The 19,746-nt window shown below is 43.3% G+C and overlaps 1 protein-coding gene across 3 annotated transcripts in view; it reads left to right on the top strand.

Annotated features, from left to right (window-relative positions):
* The first annotated feature begins 2,419 nt into the window (after positions 1 to 2,419).
* ETS1 (ETS proto-oncogene 1, transcription factor) overlaps positions 2,420 to 19,746 on the top strand; it is a 156,177-nt gene continuing 138,850 nt past the window's right edge. For 2 of the 3 annotated variants that reach the window (XM_061592506.1, XM_061592503.1), the window contains exons 1-2: positions 2,420 to 2,506; positions 14,227 to 14,309. In XM_061592506.1, the coding sequence (XP_061448490.1) occupies positions 14,238 to 14,309 (72 nt within the window). In that variant the 5' untranslated portion in view covers positions 2,420 to 2,506; positions 14,227 to 14,237. Of the gene's footprint in view, positions 2,507 to 2,535; positions 2,554 to 14,226; positions 14,310 to 19,746 lie in introns of those variants that run through there. The other variant, XM_061592505.1, reaches the window with a different exon arrangement.

Below are 19,746 nucleotides of genomic sequence, written 5' to 3'. Positions count from 1 at the left end.
GCCCCCTCCTTAGGGTGGCAGGATAGTGCTTCCAGTCAACGATCCCTGGCAGTGTCAACTCTCAACCCTGCCGCAGAGAGGGAGCTCCCAGGCACCCCTGACACATGTGGTGGTAGCAAGCCTAATTTCCCCCCTCCACTGGCTTTTCTTGTGTGACCTTCTCCATGCTTCCCTGTGCTCTGCTTTCCCCCATTAGCTAGGGATGTCTCCCCTGGTTCCAGTAAGGGTTATCTTCCTATCGACTTAGCAACAGGTTGCCTGCACCATCCACCTTGGCTACCGGACAACACAGCCAAAAGACAGAGCACCCCGATAGCAACTATTTCTAGTGTCTGGAATAGACATCAGTGGGTTGGTGCTCTTGCAAAGGCAGCAGCCACCACAGCCAACACAAATGGATTGGTTTCAAACAGTTCCTTCCCTTCTCAGCATTGAAGCCAAAGCAAAAAGGAGCAACTGTGTTTCATTCCCAGCATAAATGATGTTCATTCTGCAATGAAGTGCTTTACTATAATAATCACTGTGGGGGCAAACCCCTGCTATTTGGAAAGCTGGTGCAAACACATCTCAAACTGACCAGGGATGTGATAATTGATCACAGTACATAAATCAGTGCCAGCTTGTGTTGTGCAAGGTTGGCCTTGAAGGTTGTTCTATATATGGCAGTGTGGGAAACCTGTGGCCTTCAAGATGTTGCCGAACTACAACTCCCATCATCCCTGGGGATTGATCATGTTTGCCAAGGCTGATGGGATTTGTAGTTTAGTACTATCTGGAGGAGCAAAGGTGCCCCACACCTGATTTATGGGGTGGTAGCAAGCCTAAATTATCTCCATTATCTAAATCATCTCCTTAAATTTGTTTGTTTGTGCCCATCACTACATGAAGATAACCCCATGTATGTCAAAAATACATGTGCAGTAAATCCTGCAACCTCCATTTGGAATGAGTGCAGTCACATGAGTTTCTTCAGTCTCATGAAGACATGAGTTCAGTTCACATTGGACTGTCTCTGCATGGCTGGGGAAAGGTCAGATCAGGGAGACAATCTCTTTCACTGCTGTGTCTGTGAAAGAGCCCTGAATCTCCGGTGCATCAGGTATTTTACACAGGGTTTTTTTTGGATTCAGGTGAGATTTAAATTGGACACTGCATGCACAATGCGATTTAAATTGGACACTGCCCAATGCCATGTTTACTGGATCCTTTGCCATGTGCATGGCCTCTATGTATGCAGCATTAGCAAGCTAGTGATTTATGGCACTGATAGAACTAGCACTGGTGTTCAAACATGCACAAGGGCAAACATAGGAGTTAAGAATAGTTGGGATGTGACGCTCAGCTCTATGGAGCATAGAACCTTGAAAGGTAAGAACTTCTTGTGCATGCTCAACATCTCTCTTAAACTAGGCCAATTTAAGAGTAGCTTGGGGTCCAAGTATGCTAAACATAAGAAGACCCCGGCTGGATTGGGCCAAAAGTCCATCTAGTCCAGCACTCTGTTCTCACAGTGGCCAACCAGATGCCCAAGGGAAGCCCTCATGCAGGATTTGAGGGCACCAGCAGGCACCCTTCCAATGACCCCCATCAACTGATGTTCAAGAGACATACTGCCTTGGACAGCATAGCCATCATGGCTAGTAGCCACTGATAGCCTGATCTTCCGTGAATTTATCTAATCCTGTTATAAAACCTTCCAGTGTGCTACTTCTTGTGCAAAATCCCAGCCTAAAATATCTGACAATCTAAAACGATTATTTGCCAGTGATTATTAACTGCTGGATCACAGATGTGGGTCTCTGGGGTATCAACCGTGTCTCTTGGTCCGCTTGGGAAATCCCACTCTTCTTTAAAATGATTTTTTTAAAACAACAACAACAACAATCGACATTTGATATGATATCCAAAGGTCAACAAAGTTAGGAACCGAGGAAGCTGTTTTATACCGAGTCAGACCATTGGTCCATCTAGCTCAGTACAGCCTGCACTGACCGGCAGCGGCCCTCTAGGGTGTCAGACAGGTGACCCTCCCAGCTCTATCTAGAGATGCTGGGGACTGAACCAGGGAACTTCTCCATGCAAGGCAGTTGCCAAAGCTCAAACGGGAAAGACCCTGTCAACGTGGGCAACTGAAAAAGAGCTGACAGATGCGTTCTTTTGTCCCCTCCCCCCCTCATGGCTTCCATCGGAAAGATAATTTCATTTGGATGAGCTCCTGGCTTGTATAATTGCATTTGGCAGTGGCATCTCGCCAAGCTTCCTCGCTGCGCTGGTGCTGCTGACAGCGGGAGAGACAGAGAGATTGCTTTTTGCGGCTGCCCCTTGACTGCTGCTGCCCTGGCCACACCCCTCTTTCGATTTGAAGGGGCGCTTCCGCTAGAAACATTATGGTATTTCTATCCTCTTTAGCTCCAGTAGAGAGGAATCCACCAGGTAGTTGGACAGAGTCCTTAGCCAAGTGTGGAAAACAAGCCTGCAGCCGCACGCAGCTCTCCTGTCTTCCCAGGCAAGTCGCAAATAAAGCCGGTTTCTTTCCTAGGAAAGCTCTGTGCTGTAGGTGGTTTCTTCCTATTGCTTTTTTTCTTGGGTGGGGGAAGAGGGTGTATTGATAATCTACATGGTTTATGACCCGTGTGATTAACTTTTCTCAGTGGGGCTGGCTGCAGATTATTACGTTATGTTGTCATCTGGACTACTGCAATCATTCCAACTCCTGAAAGACAGATGTTGGGTAGGTTACAAATAAAGGAGGGGGAGAGTGAGTGAAGTTTGTTTTTGGACTCTGGGTGGCATGGTCCAAAATTGGATGGCCATTTTTCTTTCTTTAAAGCTTCACATTCAGGCGTATGATTAAAACGTTGTTGTTCGAGTAGGCATTTTACGATTTGGATTTATGATGATTGTGTTGTTTCATTTATGTATGGCTTGTTTTTATGTACACCACTTAGCAATGCAAAAGATTAAGTGGTATATAAATGTTTTAAATAAAATAATGAAAATAATTAACTGGTGGGTAGGTGAACAGAGTGGATACACAGCAACTCTAGAGTTAGGATGGTAGTTGTTAAAGTTGATGGTTGCTATAATGTCATCACCACCACCACAGTGGCATCATGTAGGATTCATGTTAAGGGACATGATTAACTTAGGCTCATTAATTTCAGTGGGGTTACTCTGAGTAGGATTTAGTTTAATACAGCCCTCTATTATTATATCATCTGCTGGCATGCTCTGGGATTCTTCTGCAGAGATATTGGTTGACAGACATTCAGTTTTGGACCATCCTCATTCCACCCACCCCTATCCCCATCCCCACCCATTCTCTTAAGACTGGCAAGAGTAACACAGCAGCATGTTTATCCCAGAACGATGGAACTTGAGTGAAGAACATCAAGCGTGTTGGGCTGTGTTAGCTTTGCCAGATCTGTGCATCAGCTAAAGCTGTGCAGTTCTGTAAGGAGAAAAAAGTCTGGGCCTAAGACCAATCCCCAAGCCAGTATTTCTGTGAAGCACTTCTGGGGAGCACTACAGGAATTTTCAGTTGCAGCTTTAGCTTTCCATATTGTTTTCTAACCTGCTGCCATTCATGCAGCTAGTCCTCAAATTCTTGGAGGCTAAATTCTCAGTTTCTTTATTTATTACATTTGTCGTCTGCCTTTCCTCCAACAAACTCAGGCAGCGTGCCTAGTTCTCCCCTCCATTTCACCCTCACAACAACTCTGTGAGGTAGGCTAATCTAAGAGCCAGCAACATACACTTCGGCATGGCTGCTAGAGTCATGCCTTGAGGATCAAGCTGTCTTTTGCTTTTAAAGTATTGCCGCTTAGAATTCTTTGGAACTGAAGCGGGATATAAACTTCTTAAATAAAATAAATAAATAAAAGTATCAGTTGGAGAGTTGATATTAACAGCAGCTTCATCCTATAAGCATGGAAAAAGACTACATAGGATAATGTGATTCCTCAAAAAAATGTTTAGGTTGATAGTTCTTATCATTTTCAATTAGTTCCTGTTTGAGACATGATTGTGATTTCACCCAGCTTTTATTTATTGATTTATTTATGATTTGATTTATATCCCACCCTTCCTCCCAGCAGGAGCCCAGGCTGGCAAACAAAAGCACTAAAAACACTTTAAAACATCATAGAAACAGATTTTAAAATACATTAAAATAAAACATTGTTTTATTTTAAATGTTGTTAAACATTTTTTTAAAAAGCTTTCAAGACATCTTTTTTTAAAAAAAGGTTAAAAACATATTGTTTTTTCAAAAAGGTTGTAAACATAATAAAAAGCTTTTGAAAGCAAAGGCAACAATTCCTTGGAGGCTTAGAATATCACTAAGGGATTTCCCCTCTCATGCTTAATGGTTCTTAAGAAGCAATGCCTCGGAACACTGTCACTTTCATCTTATAGGTGTCTGCAGACAGATTGCTTGTGTGTGATTAAACATAGGAAATAGGCTACGATCATAGCCAAATCAGATCATCAGCTGGCACATAAATGGGTCTAACCTCTCCACTCTCTTTGGGCCTGATTCCTTTGTCCCAGGCCTGCAGAGGATGTATATATAGACTGTGATTATTTTCAGTTCAAGAGAATCATAAATGAAATATCAAACTGAAAAACCAAAGGCAAAGGCTGGAAGCAAATATGATGCTGATCACAGTGTGTGGGAGAGTCACTGAAAACAACGTTCTGTCATTTCCCCAGCATTTCATTTTTTCTTTAAAAATGTGCCCTTTCTCTAGGTAGCTCAGGGCAGAGCATCTCCCCTCCCACTGCCATTTTATCTTCATAACAACCCTGTGAGGTAGGTTAGACAGAGAGATGAGCAACAATGTAAATCCAAGCTAAATCCAACACCCAAACTGCTGCATCCCATAAACTGTATTCCCCTTTCCCTCCCAGTAATACTATGTAAATGCATGATGTGATGTCACCACTGTGGGGCTTCCCTTCCCCACAGCAGTGTGTGCAGTGGGGGGCAGGGAATTGCATCAGAATGACATCATGGCATGTGTTTCCTAGCAAACAGGAGAGGAAGGGAACTTGAGATGGGGTTGCCTTGTAGGAGACAATCACCTCTTCCTTGGCATCAGATTTATTTCTGCCTGAAGCTTGATAGAGTCTCTTCCCCCCCCCCCCCGTCTATCCAGGGGTGAATGCTGAAATCAGTTTAACTGGTAGCATAGTCAACTAAAGCTTTAATCAATTAATTGGTGAAGGTAGACTTTAATTAGAGAGGCACACTTGTCTAATTTTATGAGTCTAATTTTTGGTTCTGGTATGTTAATGAAAGAGGGCATGGAAAATGAAATCTTAAAGAGGAACTTTTCCTGCTTAACAAAGGGAGATGGATTTTTATATTAAATGGTGAGTAAGGGTTGCATTCAGCTAAGTGCTACTTAGAGCAGAGCCATTGAAATTCATTAACCTAAGTTAGTCATGTCCATTGGATCAACTCTGAGTAAAACTGGCATTACATACAATCCCAAGTTCTTAAAAAAACACCTACATTGTGCTTTCAGTGGTATGCAAATTCACTTACACTGAATTAATTTATTGGTTAAAATGCAAACAGTTGGCCAACTAAAAACAAAAAAAGTTTTAATTGCTTGAGAGCCTGCCATCTATTGCATATTTTTCATTCATTCACATCTTCCTTTAATTATGAATGGCTGCTACACTCTGGGATTAAGATGTGATGCAGAACAGCCCTCTGTGGCTTTAACGGTCACTCATAACCGGCAATCTGTTGGGTTAGTGGTAAGTGCCCTTGGCCTGACCTCCGGTCTTGTCAGTTTACCAACTGCCTCTTCCTTGCTGTTGATTGTGATGTTATCCGTATCCAATTATGCATGCATAGACCCTGCTGCTAATGTTATCAAAAGGCTATGGTGAGCAAGGGAAGACAGGATATGAGATTTTATAAGCAGAAAGGGCATCCCCTTACACTCCAAACTGAAAACAACAACAACAGGGCTCTTCGGTGTGTATGAACCAAGTTGGTATATAGGTGGATTGGAGTCCCCAAGTTAGCTTGATTGGATAGATGACTTGGTTGTTTGAGGTGCTGAATGGAAATTGGCCACCATGAGTTGATGCAGTCTATGCATTATATTCCAAATGGTAAAAGCTGGTATAGGGTAGTGGCTAGAGAATGATCTGGTAACTAGGAAATCCCTGTTTCAAATCTCCCCCCTTCCAAGGGCTCGTTAGGGTAGCCTTAGACAGCCCACACTTCCATCTGAAATATGAAGATAACATATGCAGATAGTGATACAGTTCTATAGTAATATTCTCCTTATGCCCCCTCCGTGGGAGGTGCGGAGAGTAGAAACATGAGAATAGGTCTCCCCAGTTTTGGCTCCTCATCTGTGGAATGTTCTCCTTAGGGTTATCACTGCCTGTTTTTAGGTGCAAGGTAAAAACATTTTTGTTCACCCAGGCCTTTGGTGTTTCGTTTTCTGTTTCTTTTTAGTCAGGTGGGGAGGAATTGAATCTTGTTTTTATGTAATTTTTTTAGGATGTTTTCATTCTTTTTATATCTGTTTTTAGGGTTGTAAGCTGCTTTGAGTTTCTTTTTGGAAAAAAGCTACTAATATAATTAATTATCATCGTCATCTACCTTACTGTGGTGTTTACCAAATAATGTATACAAAATGCTTGGATCATTGCAAAGTGCTATGATATAATAATATTAGGTTGCATTCAGTTAAGTCCTATTCAGGGTAGACCCATGGACATTAATGAAAGTCATATCTGTTAACTTCTATGGTTCTTCTCTGAGTAGGACTAGCATTGAATGCCACCCAATGTTATTGTTACCACCATATCAGATTAGCTTCTCTAAAGCAGGGGTGTGGGTGCTCATGCTAGTTCAGTGATAAAGTTTTTGCTTTGCATGATCTAATCATGCCATTAACTTCACTGTTGCATAGTTGCGTGCTCAGTTAAGTGGTTGTAACTGTGTGCTTACTTTGCTTTGCAGCAAATGGCTTTTAACAGAGACAAGCTACAGAGAGATTTTTATTCATTACTAAAGCAGCCAGTCCTGCTCTAGAGCTTGTGTTACATTGCTATTAATGGTCAAACTCCCATCTGAACCAAATGCAAATGGCAGCTTTGAAGTGGGAATTTTTCCAGAAATTTGGCAGGGAGAGAAAGAGTTAAACTTCTCTTCCCCAAACTCCCATGGTCCGAGGCTGCTCAGGTTTCTCCACGCAATCAAAGACATAGTATGTTAACTGCATGAAGAACATATGAAGAGCACTGTTGAATTAGGCCAATGGTTCATCTGGTCCAGCATCCTGTTCTTACCATGGCCAGCCAGATGCCAATGGGAAGCCCACAAGCAGGGCATGAGCACAAGAGTACTCTCCCTGCTTGCACTTCCCTGATACAGACGCATGTGGAGGTGAACCAAACCATTGTGACTAGCAGTCATTGTCTTATCTTCATGCCATCAGCATTACAAATAAAGAATGTCCAAATAATGGAAACCTGTGAACAGTCTGTACACCCTCTTGGACCTACCTCTAGTCGCCAAGCCAGAGGCAGACCGAGTATGTAGAAGGATGGTAGCTGCTGCAATGGGGTGCAGAATGGGACTTTGACTCACCCATCTCCATTCCTTCCCAAAGCAGAGCTCTGGCAAAAGTAGTTGGTGACCAGAGAGCTAAACTTGCCGAGAATGATCTTTAAACACACACACACACACACACACAAATTCTTAGTGACACGCCTGGCATGGAATGGCAGGAAGTTGTATCCATCCTTTGTCATACTCAAAACAGATCTACTGAAATTAATGGAAATGGCTAATTTAGGTCTATAAATTTCAGTGGGTCTGCTCTGAGTAGAATTTAATTGGATACAACTCAGGGAGTTTGAGACAAACACTGTCACTAGGAGGGGGTGATGTTCAGCATCTCACTTATGGGAGGAGTATCCCAGAGAATTGACCATGACACAGTCCTCTCCCTAAATCGTAGGAACATTCGAATGCCGAGTTGATCAGACCATTCGTCCATTGGCTCAGTATCGTCTATGGTGACAGGCAGCTGCTCTCCAAAGGTTTTTGACAGGAGACATTCCCAGCCCTGCCTGGCAATGCTGGCCCACCAGAGACCTTTTGAATGCAAAATAGCTGCTCTACCATGGAACTGCAGCTTCTTCTTTTTTAAAAACAAAACAAAACTAAAAACAGTGGTCTCAGGGTTGCCAGGAACAGTGTCTTTCAGCCATCAAACGTCTGGGTAAACAGGAATGCTTTTTAAATCCACCTGAAAGTCAACGTCTGAATGAGTAGGAACAGCTCTTCAGAATCTGGCAGTTTTTGTCCAAGTTACTGAACTTAAAAGTATGGAGGGTGGGATCCTTGCATTGTTGCAGCTGAATGACAACTTGACTCATGGTCTGAGTCAGCAAGGCGATCCTTTCCTCTATACAGCACTGAATTTGCCTATGGTCACAACCCACTGCAACTCAGATGGTGGGACATACACATGTGAAGGAGAGCTTCCAAATCATAGTAGTTAGTGCCAGCAAAAAGTTTAGAAATGAAGGTCTTGTGAAGTTTCTAGTGATTTTGTCCACATTTAGGTCAAAGTTACACCACTGCTCATGTGCTAACGTAGATTTCCCTGGTGACTGGATTGACCTCAGCTCTGGATTTTCCTCCTCCTGAAGATTCACCTAAGTAGTCCAAGCCTGAGTATTTCCATATTTAAAGCAGTCTTTTGGTACCTATGGAGTAGCATTGGGATATTTCATTTGTATGTTCTTCTGGTTGTCGTGTCATTTAAATACTTGTTATTTGTGTGATAGGAGCATGCTGTCCCTTCCTTTAGCAATGGGAATAACACAGCCAAACACAGGTTTATGGGTGAAGTAGGGCTGCAACTTTATTGATTAGAGCAAGTTAAGTGGGGTTGGCATATCAATAGGGCAGGGTTCAGCTTCATCGCGACAGCCCTTGCTGAAGGAATGCTGAGTCAACCAACAAGCAATTGGGAACTACCCTTGGGAGTTGGCCAGCATTAAACCCAAGTGAGGTGAGAACCCAAGGCACCTGTGGTCTTGCTGACCAACCGTTGTGGGCATTGTGAGCCGGATGAGGCAAAATCCCTTCCAAGCTAGGGGCATGGCCATTGTGCACCCGAGTGGATCCCTTATGGGGATCCCCCTTATGATTGATCCTTCCCAGTGCCATTTCTGCCTAAATTTGTGACAGGTGAACGAAGCCTAACAATTGCACAGTGAACCACTGAGGGATATGTGAAAAAAACCTGCTCAACAGTGGGCCTGATTCATTGAGAGGAAAAATCCCTATCTGGCCCCGTCAACCAGTGACTCAGTTATACACAGCTCAGTGATGCCCTAGCACCAGGGGAGAGTGTGTGTGAAACCCTGCGCATGAAGAAAGAGGCCGGCACTTGGCAGTCCAGAGCCTTTTAAAGGCCCAGGCTTGGCTGTACCCCTTGTGCTCTCACTGGACCGCCTGGGATTGTGGGCGTGCCTGCAAGAACTGGCATGGATGGGAGGATGCAATCTCCCTCCTGTTGCTGTCTGGGGGTGCACTGTGCCCCACAACTGGTGCCCCAAGCAGAAGGCTCAAGGCTCAGCTTAGGTGGATGGTGTGCATGTTACTAGATTTCTGCATACTTACATGTGTACATAGTATATTTTATGTACATTTACATACATTATTTATTTATTAGATTTATATTCCGCCCTTCCTTCCGGTAGGAGCCCAGTAGGAGCCTAAGGGATATGCTGGGCATTTTAATAAGAGAGCTGAATCTATCTTGTCTATCTATGTGTTATTTCTTAAATTTGTATCCCACCCTTTTGCCAAGAAGCTCAAGATGGCATGCATGGGTATGGCTTCTCCTTTTTATCCTTACAATAACCCCATGAGGTAGGTTAGACTGAGACAGTTTGTCCGAGCCAAAGTTATGGATGGGAGAGAAACTTGATGCAGTTCAGGCAAACCTATTACATTCACACTTTCGGAAACAATCTGAGAATCAAAACACAACCATCTCTTGAAACTCACACTTTTTTGAATTTTGCAGTGCAGTTCTCCGGCTAAGTAATGTGTCAAAAAGTGCACATATTGGGGTAAAATGTCCTTAAAAATGCATGTATTAGTGAAAATATCCAAGAATGGATTACGTAGAGGAAATTGATTTGCAGAAATGTATATATTAGGAAAAATTGCTTACAAAAATGTTTATATTGGGAGAAATTCACACTAAAACGCTGATGAAAGTCCCTCACTAGGACTTTTTATTTTAAAAAATCCACAAACTAGCGTGAAAATGTGGAAAACTGAAGTTCAGATTGGAAATCTGCAAGACTGAGAGAAACAGCAAAGGGCAGATCCACCCATTCCTAACCAAAGTCCTCCAGTAAGTAAGCTTCATAGCAATCAGGATTTGAACATGGGTCTTTCCAGTCCAAGTCTGACATATTAACCAATATAACTACTTACCTACACACATACATGCTATAAGGACCTATGTAAGACCTAATAGTTGCCTTCTGCTGACTGAGGATTCCTCTGCATGTACAATGAACTTGTAGGCTACACAGAAGCAACATATTTTGCCCCCTCCCAGTCCTATGTGTGTTTCATTGCCCATCTGCAACATGGCCCTACATGCATATATATCTTGCAGGTGAAATGCACAGGGAGAAGCCTGCCACCTTCCAGTTCAGCCCTCCTGAATGCCTGAACAATTCATCCGTTTTGCATCACTGGGGTTTGGTTAAAGGCAACAGAAGGGAAATCTACTGTATGCTGACCCTAAAACCAATGTAATGCTTTGTTTTTGCAACTAAGCAAGGCATTCTTCCACAAAGAATTTCTTCATTTAAAAGATCTGTTACGATTGGTTCCATATTATTGCATATTCCACAGTTTTCTTTATTGCTTCATTAATATCGGGAGTTTCTTCCCATTGATCAATTAACGAGAGGAGTCCTGGGCACTTAAATTTAGGCATTTTCTCCCTTCAGAGAAAGGAATGAAACTGCCAGTTTTTGCCTTTGCCTCTCCTGCCAGCTGTTTCATGTCACAATCAAAGAAAAGGATTTGTTTTTTAAAAAATCATCATAAAATGTAATCTGCTTCACCCTTGAGCTCTTTCCATGGACACAGCTTTAAAGAACTCCCCAGTTTCCTTCCAAGCAAAGAGACTTGAATATTGCAGGGAGAGGGACTCCAAAATGATGAGAAATGACCATCTTTCTGCTGTCCAGAAAGAAAGTTAAGTATGTTGATCCTGCAGTCAGTCTTCTGTGTATGAGAGCCATTGCAGAGGGTAACAATAACAAGGAGATTTATTATATACTAGCAGCCTCATACCCAGCATTCATTCGGAATTGTAAGAAACCAAAATATCAGTGCAGTTTTGAAACCAGTGGTTCAAATCAGTGCAGTTTTGAAAGGGTCAGTCCGCTATCTTGATTCAAAATGTCATCCAATAGTATCCAAACATAGATAAAAACCTGCTCCTCATCATGCAAAATTTGGTTATGATATCTTCAGAGGTGTCCACTGCATAGAGAACAAACAAGGTTCCAAAAGGGAGCTGCTTCTCCAGGTTGGCAGTCTCTGCCCCCCCCCCGGAAACAGTTCCAGCCATTATCTGAAAGGAAGGAGAAGCATCTTGATGATGATGATGATATTTCCATTTATAGACTGCTCACTATCTGAAAGATCTCAAGAAAGATCTTAAGAATAGGAAAATGCTGTAGCTGTGAGTGCTGCCTCCAGGTCCCCCCCCCTTAATTTATGGCTCGTTCACACATGCATATTCATTACCTTCTGATGTGTGTGGAGTGGAGGGAGGAGCAAATCATTACACCTGTGTCTCAACATCAGCAGCGACTCCCTATTGTCTTCCAGGTTGAATTTGCAATGCTAGTGATGATGACTATAAAGCACAAAAAGGATGTCCAAGGGGTTGCTTCCACTTTTCCAGAGTGATCAACTGTAACAATTTCTCAATCATAAACGTGACATCATTAATAGAGCCCTGCTGGATCAGGCCACAGGCCTATCTAATCCAGCATTCGGTGGCCAACCAGAGGCCTGTGGGAAGCCCATAAGCAGGACATGGGTGCAATAGTCCTCTCTTGCTGTTGTCCCCCAAAAGACTGGTGTTCAGAGGTGTGCCACCTCCGATAGTCATCATGATGGGTGGCTACTGAGAAGCTTATCCTCTATGATTAATCCCCTTGTACGTTGGCAGTTGTGAGTACATCTTGGAGTAGTGACTTCACAGTTTAACTGTGTGTGTTGTGGAGAAGTACTTCGCTTTTTCTATCGTGTATCTCTTTTCCTTCAGCTTCATTGGAAGACCCATTCATTGGATGCACTCTTAATGTTATGAGGGAGGGAGGACAAACTTCTCTCTGTCCACTTTCTCCACACCGTGCAATGTTTTATAAACTTCTAGCATCTCTCTCCTAATTTGCCTTTTTTTCTAAACTAAAAAACCCACAAACAATGTGGCCTTTCCTCATGGGGAAGTTGCTGCGCCCCCTTGATCATGTTGGTTGTCCTATTTTGCACCATCTGTTTGTCAAGACCATAAAGGACTAATGATGGGCAAGAAATTTAATTCTGTTCACACTTCAAGCTGAATCTGTCAAATTTGCACTTTCCAAAACAATTTGAGAACCAAAACACAGCAACCCTTCGAAATGCGCACTTTTTCGAATTTTGAGATGCAGTTTGATAACCAAACCATGTTCACAAAAATGCAGATGTTAGGGGAGAGTATGCATACAAATGAATATATGAATGAAAATAACATAAAATGCATTATATTAGGAGAAAGGTACAAATATGTGTACATTAGTCAAAACTGTCTGACAAATAGGTTTATTAGGAGAATTTTATACTAAAAAGCTGGAGAATTTTCGTGAGGATTTTTTTTAAAAAAATTGCAAATTGCTGCAGAAGTATCGAGAACTGAATTTAAGATCTGAAAAATGAAAAACTAAATTGACAGATCTTTCCATCTCTACAAAGAACACACACACACGCACACATTCTCTCTCACACTCATGTTCTTGGTGAGTAACCCTAAGACATTCATCCTGCCTCCCCATCTGACTTTGGGTGGCTAAAAATGGGGAGAGATAGTCCTTTTGAATGGGGTGGGTTAGAAGTCCAATCAATGAATTAATAAATCAGTGGGGCCTGCAAGAAAATGTTGCAGGGTGGAGTGCTCCCTGTTCAGGATTCCAGCCACTCCATTTCCTTCCCTCTCCCACCTAGTTTTCCAACCCAACAATAGTCCATTAGCATTCCATGTCCACTGATCATTCATGCTCAATCCTCATTAAGATATTTTGGAAGTCACCCTCCCCCTAATTGGGGATTTTGTTCTATAAGATTGTTTGTACTACTGCAAATCTTGAAATTTTCCCAAGCCTGCTGATGCGTCCCCTCTTGTAGGTGGGTGGTGCTGTTTTTTACCTACCTAGTATATAGCACTCATGTGACTTCTCCCGAGTCCTTGGCATGGGGAAGGACAGAAGTCCAATCAATGAACTGGGCTTCCAACAGGCATCTGGTTGGCCACTGTGAAACAGGATGCTAGACTAGATGGTCCACTGGCTTGATCCAGCAGACTCCTCTTATGTTCTTCTGAATTAATTTATGTTCTTATGAATTGTTTAAAGTTGTGGAATTCCCCACCGAGGTGCGTCTGGTGATTTTGCTGTACAACTTTAGGGTGAATGCTGAAGTCACACCTCTTTACCCTGGCCTTTGATACCTGAGACATGTAGTTTTAGGACCCACCCTATTTTGGAATTTTAGGTTGTTTCTAAATTGTTTTCAATGCCATATTTTAAAATTGTTTCAACCCACTCTGGGACCATTGAGTGAAGGGCAATTAATAGATGATGATGATGATGATGATGATAATAGATAAATCACTTAACGATGGCAGAATTGAGTGATGACTTGTGTATCATCTGTTTCAAACACTGCAGGTAGAACTTCCATGACACATGGTTGTGAGATTACCTAAAATGGATAATCTTGGGCAGTGACATCATGTCCAAGATTGTTCTAGAGATGAACTTTTAGGAAGCCTGAGTATAATGAATGGAATCAGTGCAGGTGGGAGCCTGCCTTTTGCATCATGTCAGTCTCTTGGGAATTCATTTAACAGCTCCCTTTTTCAATTGATGCAGGCATCTCAAAGATGATGAGCTACTACATGGATACAACTATTGGAAATCCAGCTCCCTATCCTCTGGCCCGCCCTTCTGTGATGGTAAGGAATGATCCTTTTGGCACAATATTTGTTTATTTATTACTGCATTTATATCCCACCTTTCCTCCAAGGAGCTTGAGGCAGTTCTCCTCCCTCTCCATTTTTATCTTCACAACAACCCTGTGAGTTTGGTTAGGTTGAGAGATGGTGACTGGCCCAAGGTCACCCAGCAAACTTCATGGCTGAGTTAGGAGTTGAACCCTGGTCTCCCAGGTCTTAATCCAACACTCCTTTCCCAACCAGTGTGCCTCCAGATGTTGTTGGACCACAATTCCCATCTTTCCTGACCATTGGCAATGCTGGCTGAGGCTGATGGGAGTTGTGGTCCAACAACATCTGGAGGCACACTGGTTGGGAAAGGCTGCTGTAACCACTACACCACACTGGCTCTCACTGTTTGGGTCAGAAGGGCGCAATGAATCCAGCCAGGGTCCAATCAATTGATATGACAGGATTTAAACATTACAACAAATGTAGGCTTCAATTCTATGAGCACTTACTTGGGGATACCCCGCATTAACATACGCAATGGGTCCAGAGCGAGTACGTAAACTGAAAATGTATTGAAAATGAAGTACATGCCCTCCCTCATGGCACATTAATGCCCTTCTCACACTAGGGCTGCATATGCACCATACATTTTAAAGCACATTCAAAGCACATCCCTTCCCCAAAGAATCCTGAGAACTGTAGTTTACCTCTCACAAAGCTGCAATTCGCATCACCCTTAACAAACTATAGTTCGAAGGATTTTTTTGGGGGGGGTGCTTTGAGTGCGCTTTAAGCACATTGCAGGAATGTGCTGATGCTGTATCTTTTATTTGAACTAAGTTATATTGCTATGCGCAATGCCATCCTATTCTTTTATTTTGTTCCCCGCCCCCCAGGGAGTGGAGGAAGGAGGATTTGAATGGTTATTTAACTGTTGTTTCTGGGGAATCCTTTGGGGTTTTTTGGGGTGGTGGTAACTTGAAATAAAATAAACATCACCATCAAGCTAAACAAAGAGGACAAACGAGGCTACAGATTTGCACAAATGTTGCATCTGCAATTTAGATGTCTAGATGCATATTTAGACATAATGGTCCACCCCTGAAGACTAATGGAACTGAGTGGATTCCTGAATGCTCTGGGGGACATGACATCCCAGCGGACAGAGCTGGTGATCCTGTCATGGCCCTGGTGTCGGTGTGGGATGGCATTCAAAGGAAATGTGGCCCAGGTTGCACTGGGATGTGTCTCTCCTGTGAGGCAAAAGAAGCTCAAAAGTCCAGAGAGAATGCAAAACATATCATTTGCAGAGGGTCTCCTGAGCCTGCTCTTACTTTAGGATAACAGGAAAAAGAGTTTCCTTCCCCTGAACTCGGCTGTCCCAAGTCCTGGCCCCATCCATGCAACTGTAGTGCAGTGGCCTCCCCCACTCTCAGCCCAGCCCAGGCCGTTTCCTTGTTGCATCTATTCCATAGATGGCCAAACATGAGCTTCTTTCTGATTGTGCCATATTATTTCTAAAGTACCTTCTTGTTTGAGCTAGCTTCTGGGGGCCAATAGGGACATTTGCTCTGGGGTTAGTAGTGTCTTTTTAGTTATGGTATTTCCACCTCCCCAAATGCTATGGTTGATAGTCTTTGCATGCATTGAATAGGGTTCCTATTGTGTGTCTTTCTTTACAAAAGACGGTCCTCTTTTTTAAAAGCTGCCAATAGGGATGGGGGAGAAATTCGATTCTCTTTGCATTTAAAGCTAAATCAGCACTTTCGGTAACAATATGAGAATTAAAACATCGCCAGCCTTTGAAATTCTCAATCACCTGAATTTTGTGATACAGTTCTCCAACCAATGTTTACAAAAATGCATGTTTTAAGGGAAAGTGTGCATAAAAATAAACATATTAGTGAAAAGAACATGCAAAAATGGATTATGTTAGGCGACACTGCATGCAGAGATGTGTACATGAGTCAAAACTGCATACAAAAATGTGTTCATGCTGAGAAATTTGCACTAAAATGCCGAAGAATTTCCGTGAGGATTTTTCAAAGCACAGTTCCCAAATTGGCACAAGAAATGCGGAGAACTGGATTTAAGACGGCAAAAATGAGAAACCAGACTTGACAGGTCTGTCCATCTCTAGCTGCCAGGGGACAATCCTCTGTTTGAACAAGCCATTTTAAAGATAAAGAACCAAAAGAAGGAAGAGGAGAGGAGACCATGAAATTGCTCATCGACAGTGACCAGTGAACACTCTGCTAGGGGTAACCTGAGGCAGAGCAGCAAATGGTGCCCCCACTAAGTCAAGATGTTTAACTCCACTTTTTAAAGCACCTTCTACACTACTAACAGGAGAGACACAGAATATTCCATGTCAGTGGATCAAAGTTCCTTGGTGAACAAGGTGGCATGGCAGCCCACAGATTTATATGCAGTGTACAAGTTACTTATGCACACAGGCCTGGCTCTCTTGATTCTTATCTTTCATAATGGCAGTTTAACCTGAGTTGGGAAGTGTGGCTTGATCATCGCATGCCTGCACAAAAGGGCCACCTCCATATAGGGAAGGAAGGAGCTGTCAGTTTCGGGTCTCGCTGTTTTTCATTTTTCCAGTCTTAAATTCAGTTCTCCACATTTCTTCAGCAATTCACTTTTTCTTAAAGGGGAAAAAAACCTCATAAAAATTTGTCAGCATTTTAAGTGCAAGTTTCTCCAAACAAACACAAACGCGGTTTTGACGAATGGACACATTTACATTTTTGTTAGCAGTTTGTCCTAATTGAAAACTTGTTGGTATGTTATTTTCATTGAATATATTCATTTTTAAGCACACCTTCCCCTAATCTATGCATTTTTTGCGAACATTCTTTGGTTGGAGAACTGCACTGCAAAATTTGGATAAGTGCAAATTTTGAAGGATGGCTGTGTTTCCGTTCTCATATTGCTTTGATAAATGCACATTTGATAGATTCGGCTTTAAATGTCAACTGAATCAAATTTCTCCCCCATCGAAGTCTCCTAGTTTTCCAGAGACAGACCCTCTTTCCTGGTCCCTGATGACTAATTTACCCTGTATTGCCTTTTTTTTTTGCTTTGGGAGATTGCCTTGTTAAAATTGTGTTAGCATGGTTTCCTTGCATTGTCATTGTCCAGTTCCCTTCCTAGAGTGCCTCAAAGTTGTAGAGTAGGTATGGGGAACGTTTGGCCCTTCAGTTGTTGCTGAACTACAACTCCTATCATCCCTGGCCATTTGCCATGCTTGTTAGAGCTGATGAAGTTGTTGTTCAGCAACATCTGGAAAGGCTACAGTTTCCCCACACTTATTATAGAAGCATCTTGTCCCTAGTGTACATGGTGCTACTGATCTCCCCAAACCTGGAGTCATCCCTGCGCATGTACATAAATCATCACAGTTTACTTGCATTGATCCTGCTGGATAATCTTGAAGATCCCAGTGGAATAAGCTTGTGATGACCTCCAGACTAGTAGCTGTGTTTCATACTGGGATTACGATTTCCAAACGTAGCACCAGTTTTGGCAATTTTGTAGCTTAAGAATTCTGACTACATGATGAGTCTTAGACAGGCAACTCTATTTCCACCTGGGGAATGTTGTGGTCAGTCCATCTGAGCTAGAATTTCACGTGTTGTGCTCATAACATTTGATCCTAATAGCTTCTGATATCAATGGAAGCTGAGCCTGCATCTGCCTCAGCCTGGGTCTCCCTCCATGCACTTGCCATAAGATCTGCCTTAAAGTCAGAAAGGAAGAGAGTCAGACCTGGCACCAGCTGACAGCATTCTTGGGTAGTTGCCGGAGTCCCATTACCCTGGTAGAGCACACCACTGCACTGATTTCTGGCCCCTTATACTTGGAGCCAGTCTCTGAGCAGGAATCATAATTTAACTTTGCAGAATGTTCTCAACATAATGTCACTCTGGAACATTGCTGTGGCATACCTACAGCCTCTAGCTAGGGCCGAAGCCAGAGGGTGGGCAGGTCGGGCCATGACCGAGGGCCCCTGAGGCCCAGAGGGGCATCTGAATGACCCCTCCTTGGGGTGGGAGAGTAGTGCTCCTCTTCCACGATCCGCGGCAGCACTGGGTCCTGACTGTGCTGTGGATTGTGGAGAGGGAGATCCCAGGCATCCCCCAATACAGACAGCATGGGCTTCAATAAGCCAGCATGCATGCCCTACCTACCTGTTCCATCCTTGAGAATGCCGTGCCCGCATAGCATGCATGCCTGCCATCAACTAAGATGGCGGCAGGGGCTTCCTTAAGGGGCTGATGCCTCCATCACCATCTTGGTTGATGGCAGGCATGCGCGCACGTTATTCATGTGACACATGCGAGCCGAGGTAGGTGGGATGCATGGGTGAGTGCTGCAGGCCTGGGGCAGGCTGGTACCCAAGGGCTCAATCATGCCTGGTACTGGCCCTGCCTGCAGGGCCAGCTAAACATACTAGAACCCACTGACATAGCAGGTGGCCTGGCAAGGGCCATTTTTCCCAGGAGCCCAACAAATCTAGAGTGGGCCCTGATGAGTGCTAAGACCTAATGACTTCTTCTGCCTTCTAGCCGAATAGCTGTGGGATTTTAAAGTAGCTCTAAGCTAAAAATCCCTGTTAGTAGAATGTGAAGTTCAGGGGCTGCGTAAGATAGGAAGCTACCTTGATCAAACCATTGGTCCATCTGGCTTAGCATTGTCTAAACAGACTGGCAGCAGCTCTCCAGGTTTCAGGCAAAAGCTTTTCCCAGCCCTATTTGAAGATGTCAGAAATTGAAACTGGGATTTTCTGCATGCAAAGCAGATGTTCTACTTCTGAGCTGTAGCCCTTCCCATTTTTACATGTTTGGATGTGGATACTACTGAAGCATGGAATGACCAATGGCAACAAGTGCACCACTGTCTTCTAGCAGGCAGCATTCCCTTCCCGCTAACACATAGCTCCAGGAGTGAGGGCAAATAGCTTTTACCTCACTCTGATATGACTTTATGATGATGGGACATCATGAAATGGCATTACCCTGAAGCTATATCAGAGGGAGGTCAATGCTGTCACTCTGGAGCCTTCTTGGGGGGAAATGGTGTCTTCCAGTAGCCAGGACTCCTGGAAGCGTGATGATCACTTCCTGGACCATAAAACAGGTGGCAGCAGTGGTGAAATAAGTAAGCTTGTTTTTTCCCCAAAACCTCTCCCCCGCCTTTTCTAGGCTCCACCTTTGAGTAGAAAAATTCTGCAGCAAGTGTTTGGGTCAGTCATAAAATTAAGAGCATATTTGCATCTCACATACTATGGCTCTTTTGACTTTTTAGCACAAGGTTCTGTTAGGGAGCTTGTGTGCACATCTTCCGCTGTGTCCATTCTAACCTTAAAGAGCCAGAAGGCAGATGGATAAGAGCGTTGTCATAGCATAGCCCTATGCAAGCATTCAACAGCACTATG

Source organism: Rhineura floridana, chromosome 12 (genome assembly GCF_030035675.1).
Source record: "Rhineura floridana isolate rRhiFlo1 chromosome 12, rRhiFlo1.hap2, whole genome shotgun sequence".
In the NCBI taxonomy this organism is placed as follows: Eukaryota; Metazoa; Chordata; class Lepidosauria; order Squamata; family Rhineuridae; genus Rhineura; species Rhineura floridana.
Note: the sequence above shows the minus strand (reverse complement) of the source record. Positions and strands in the feature narration are given on the sequence as shown.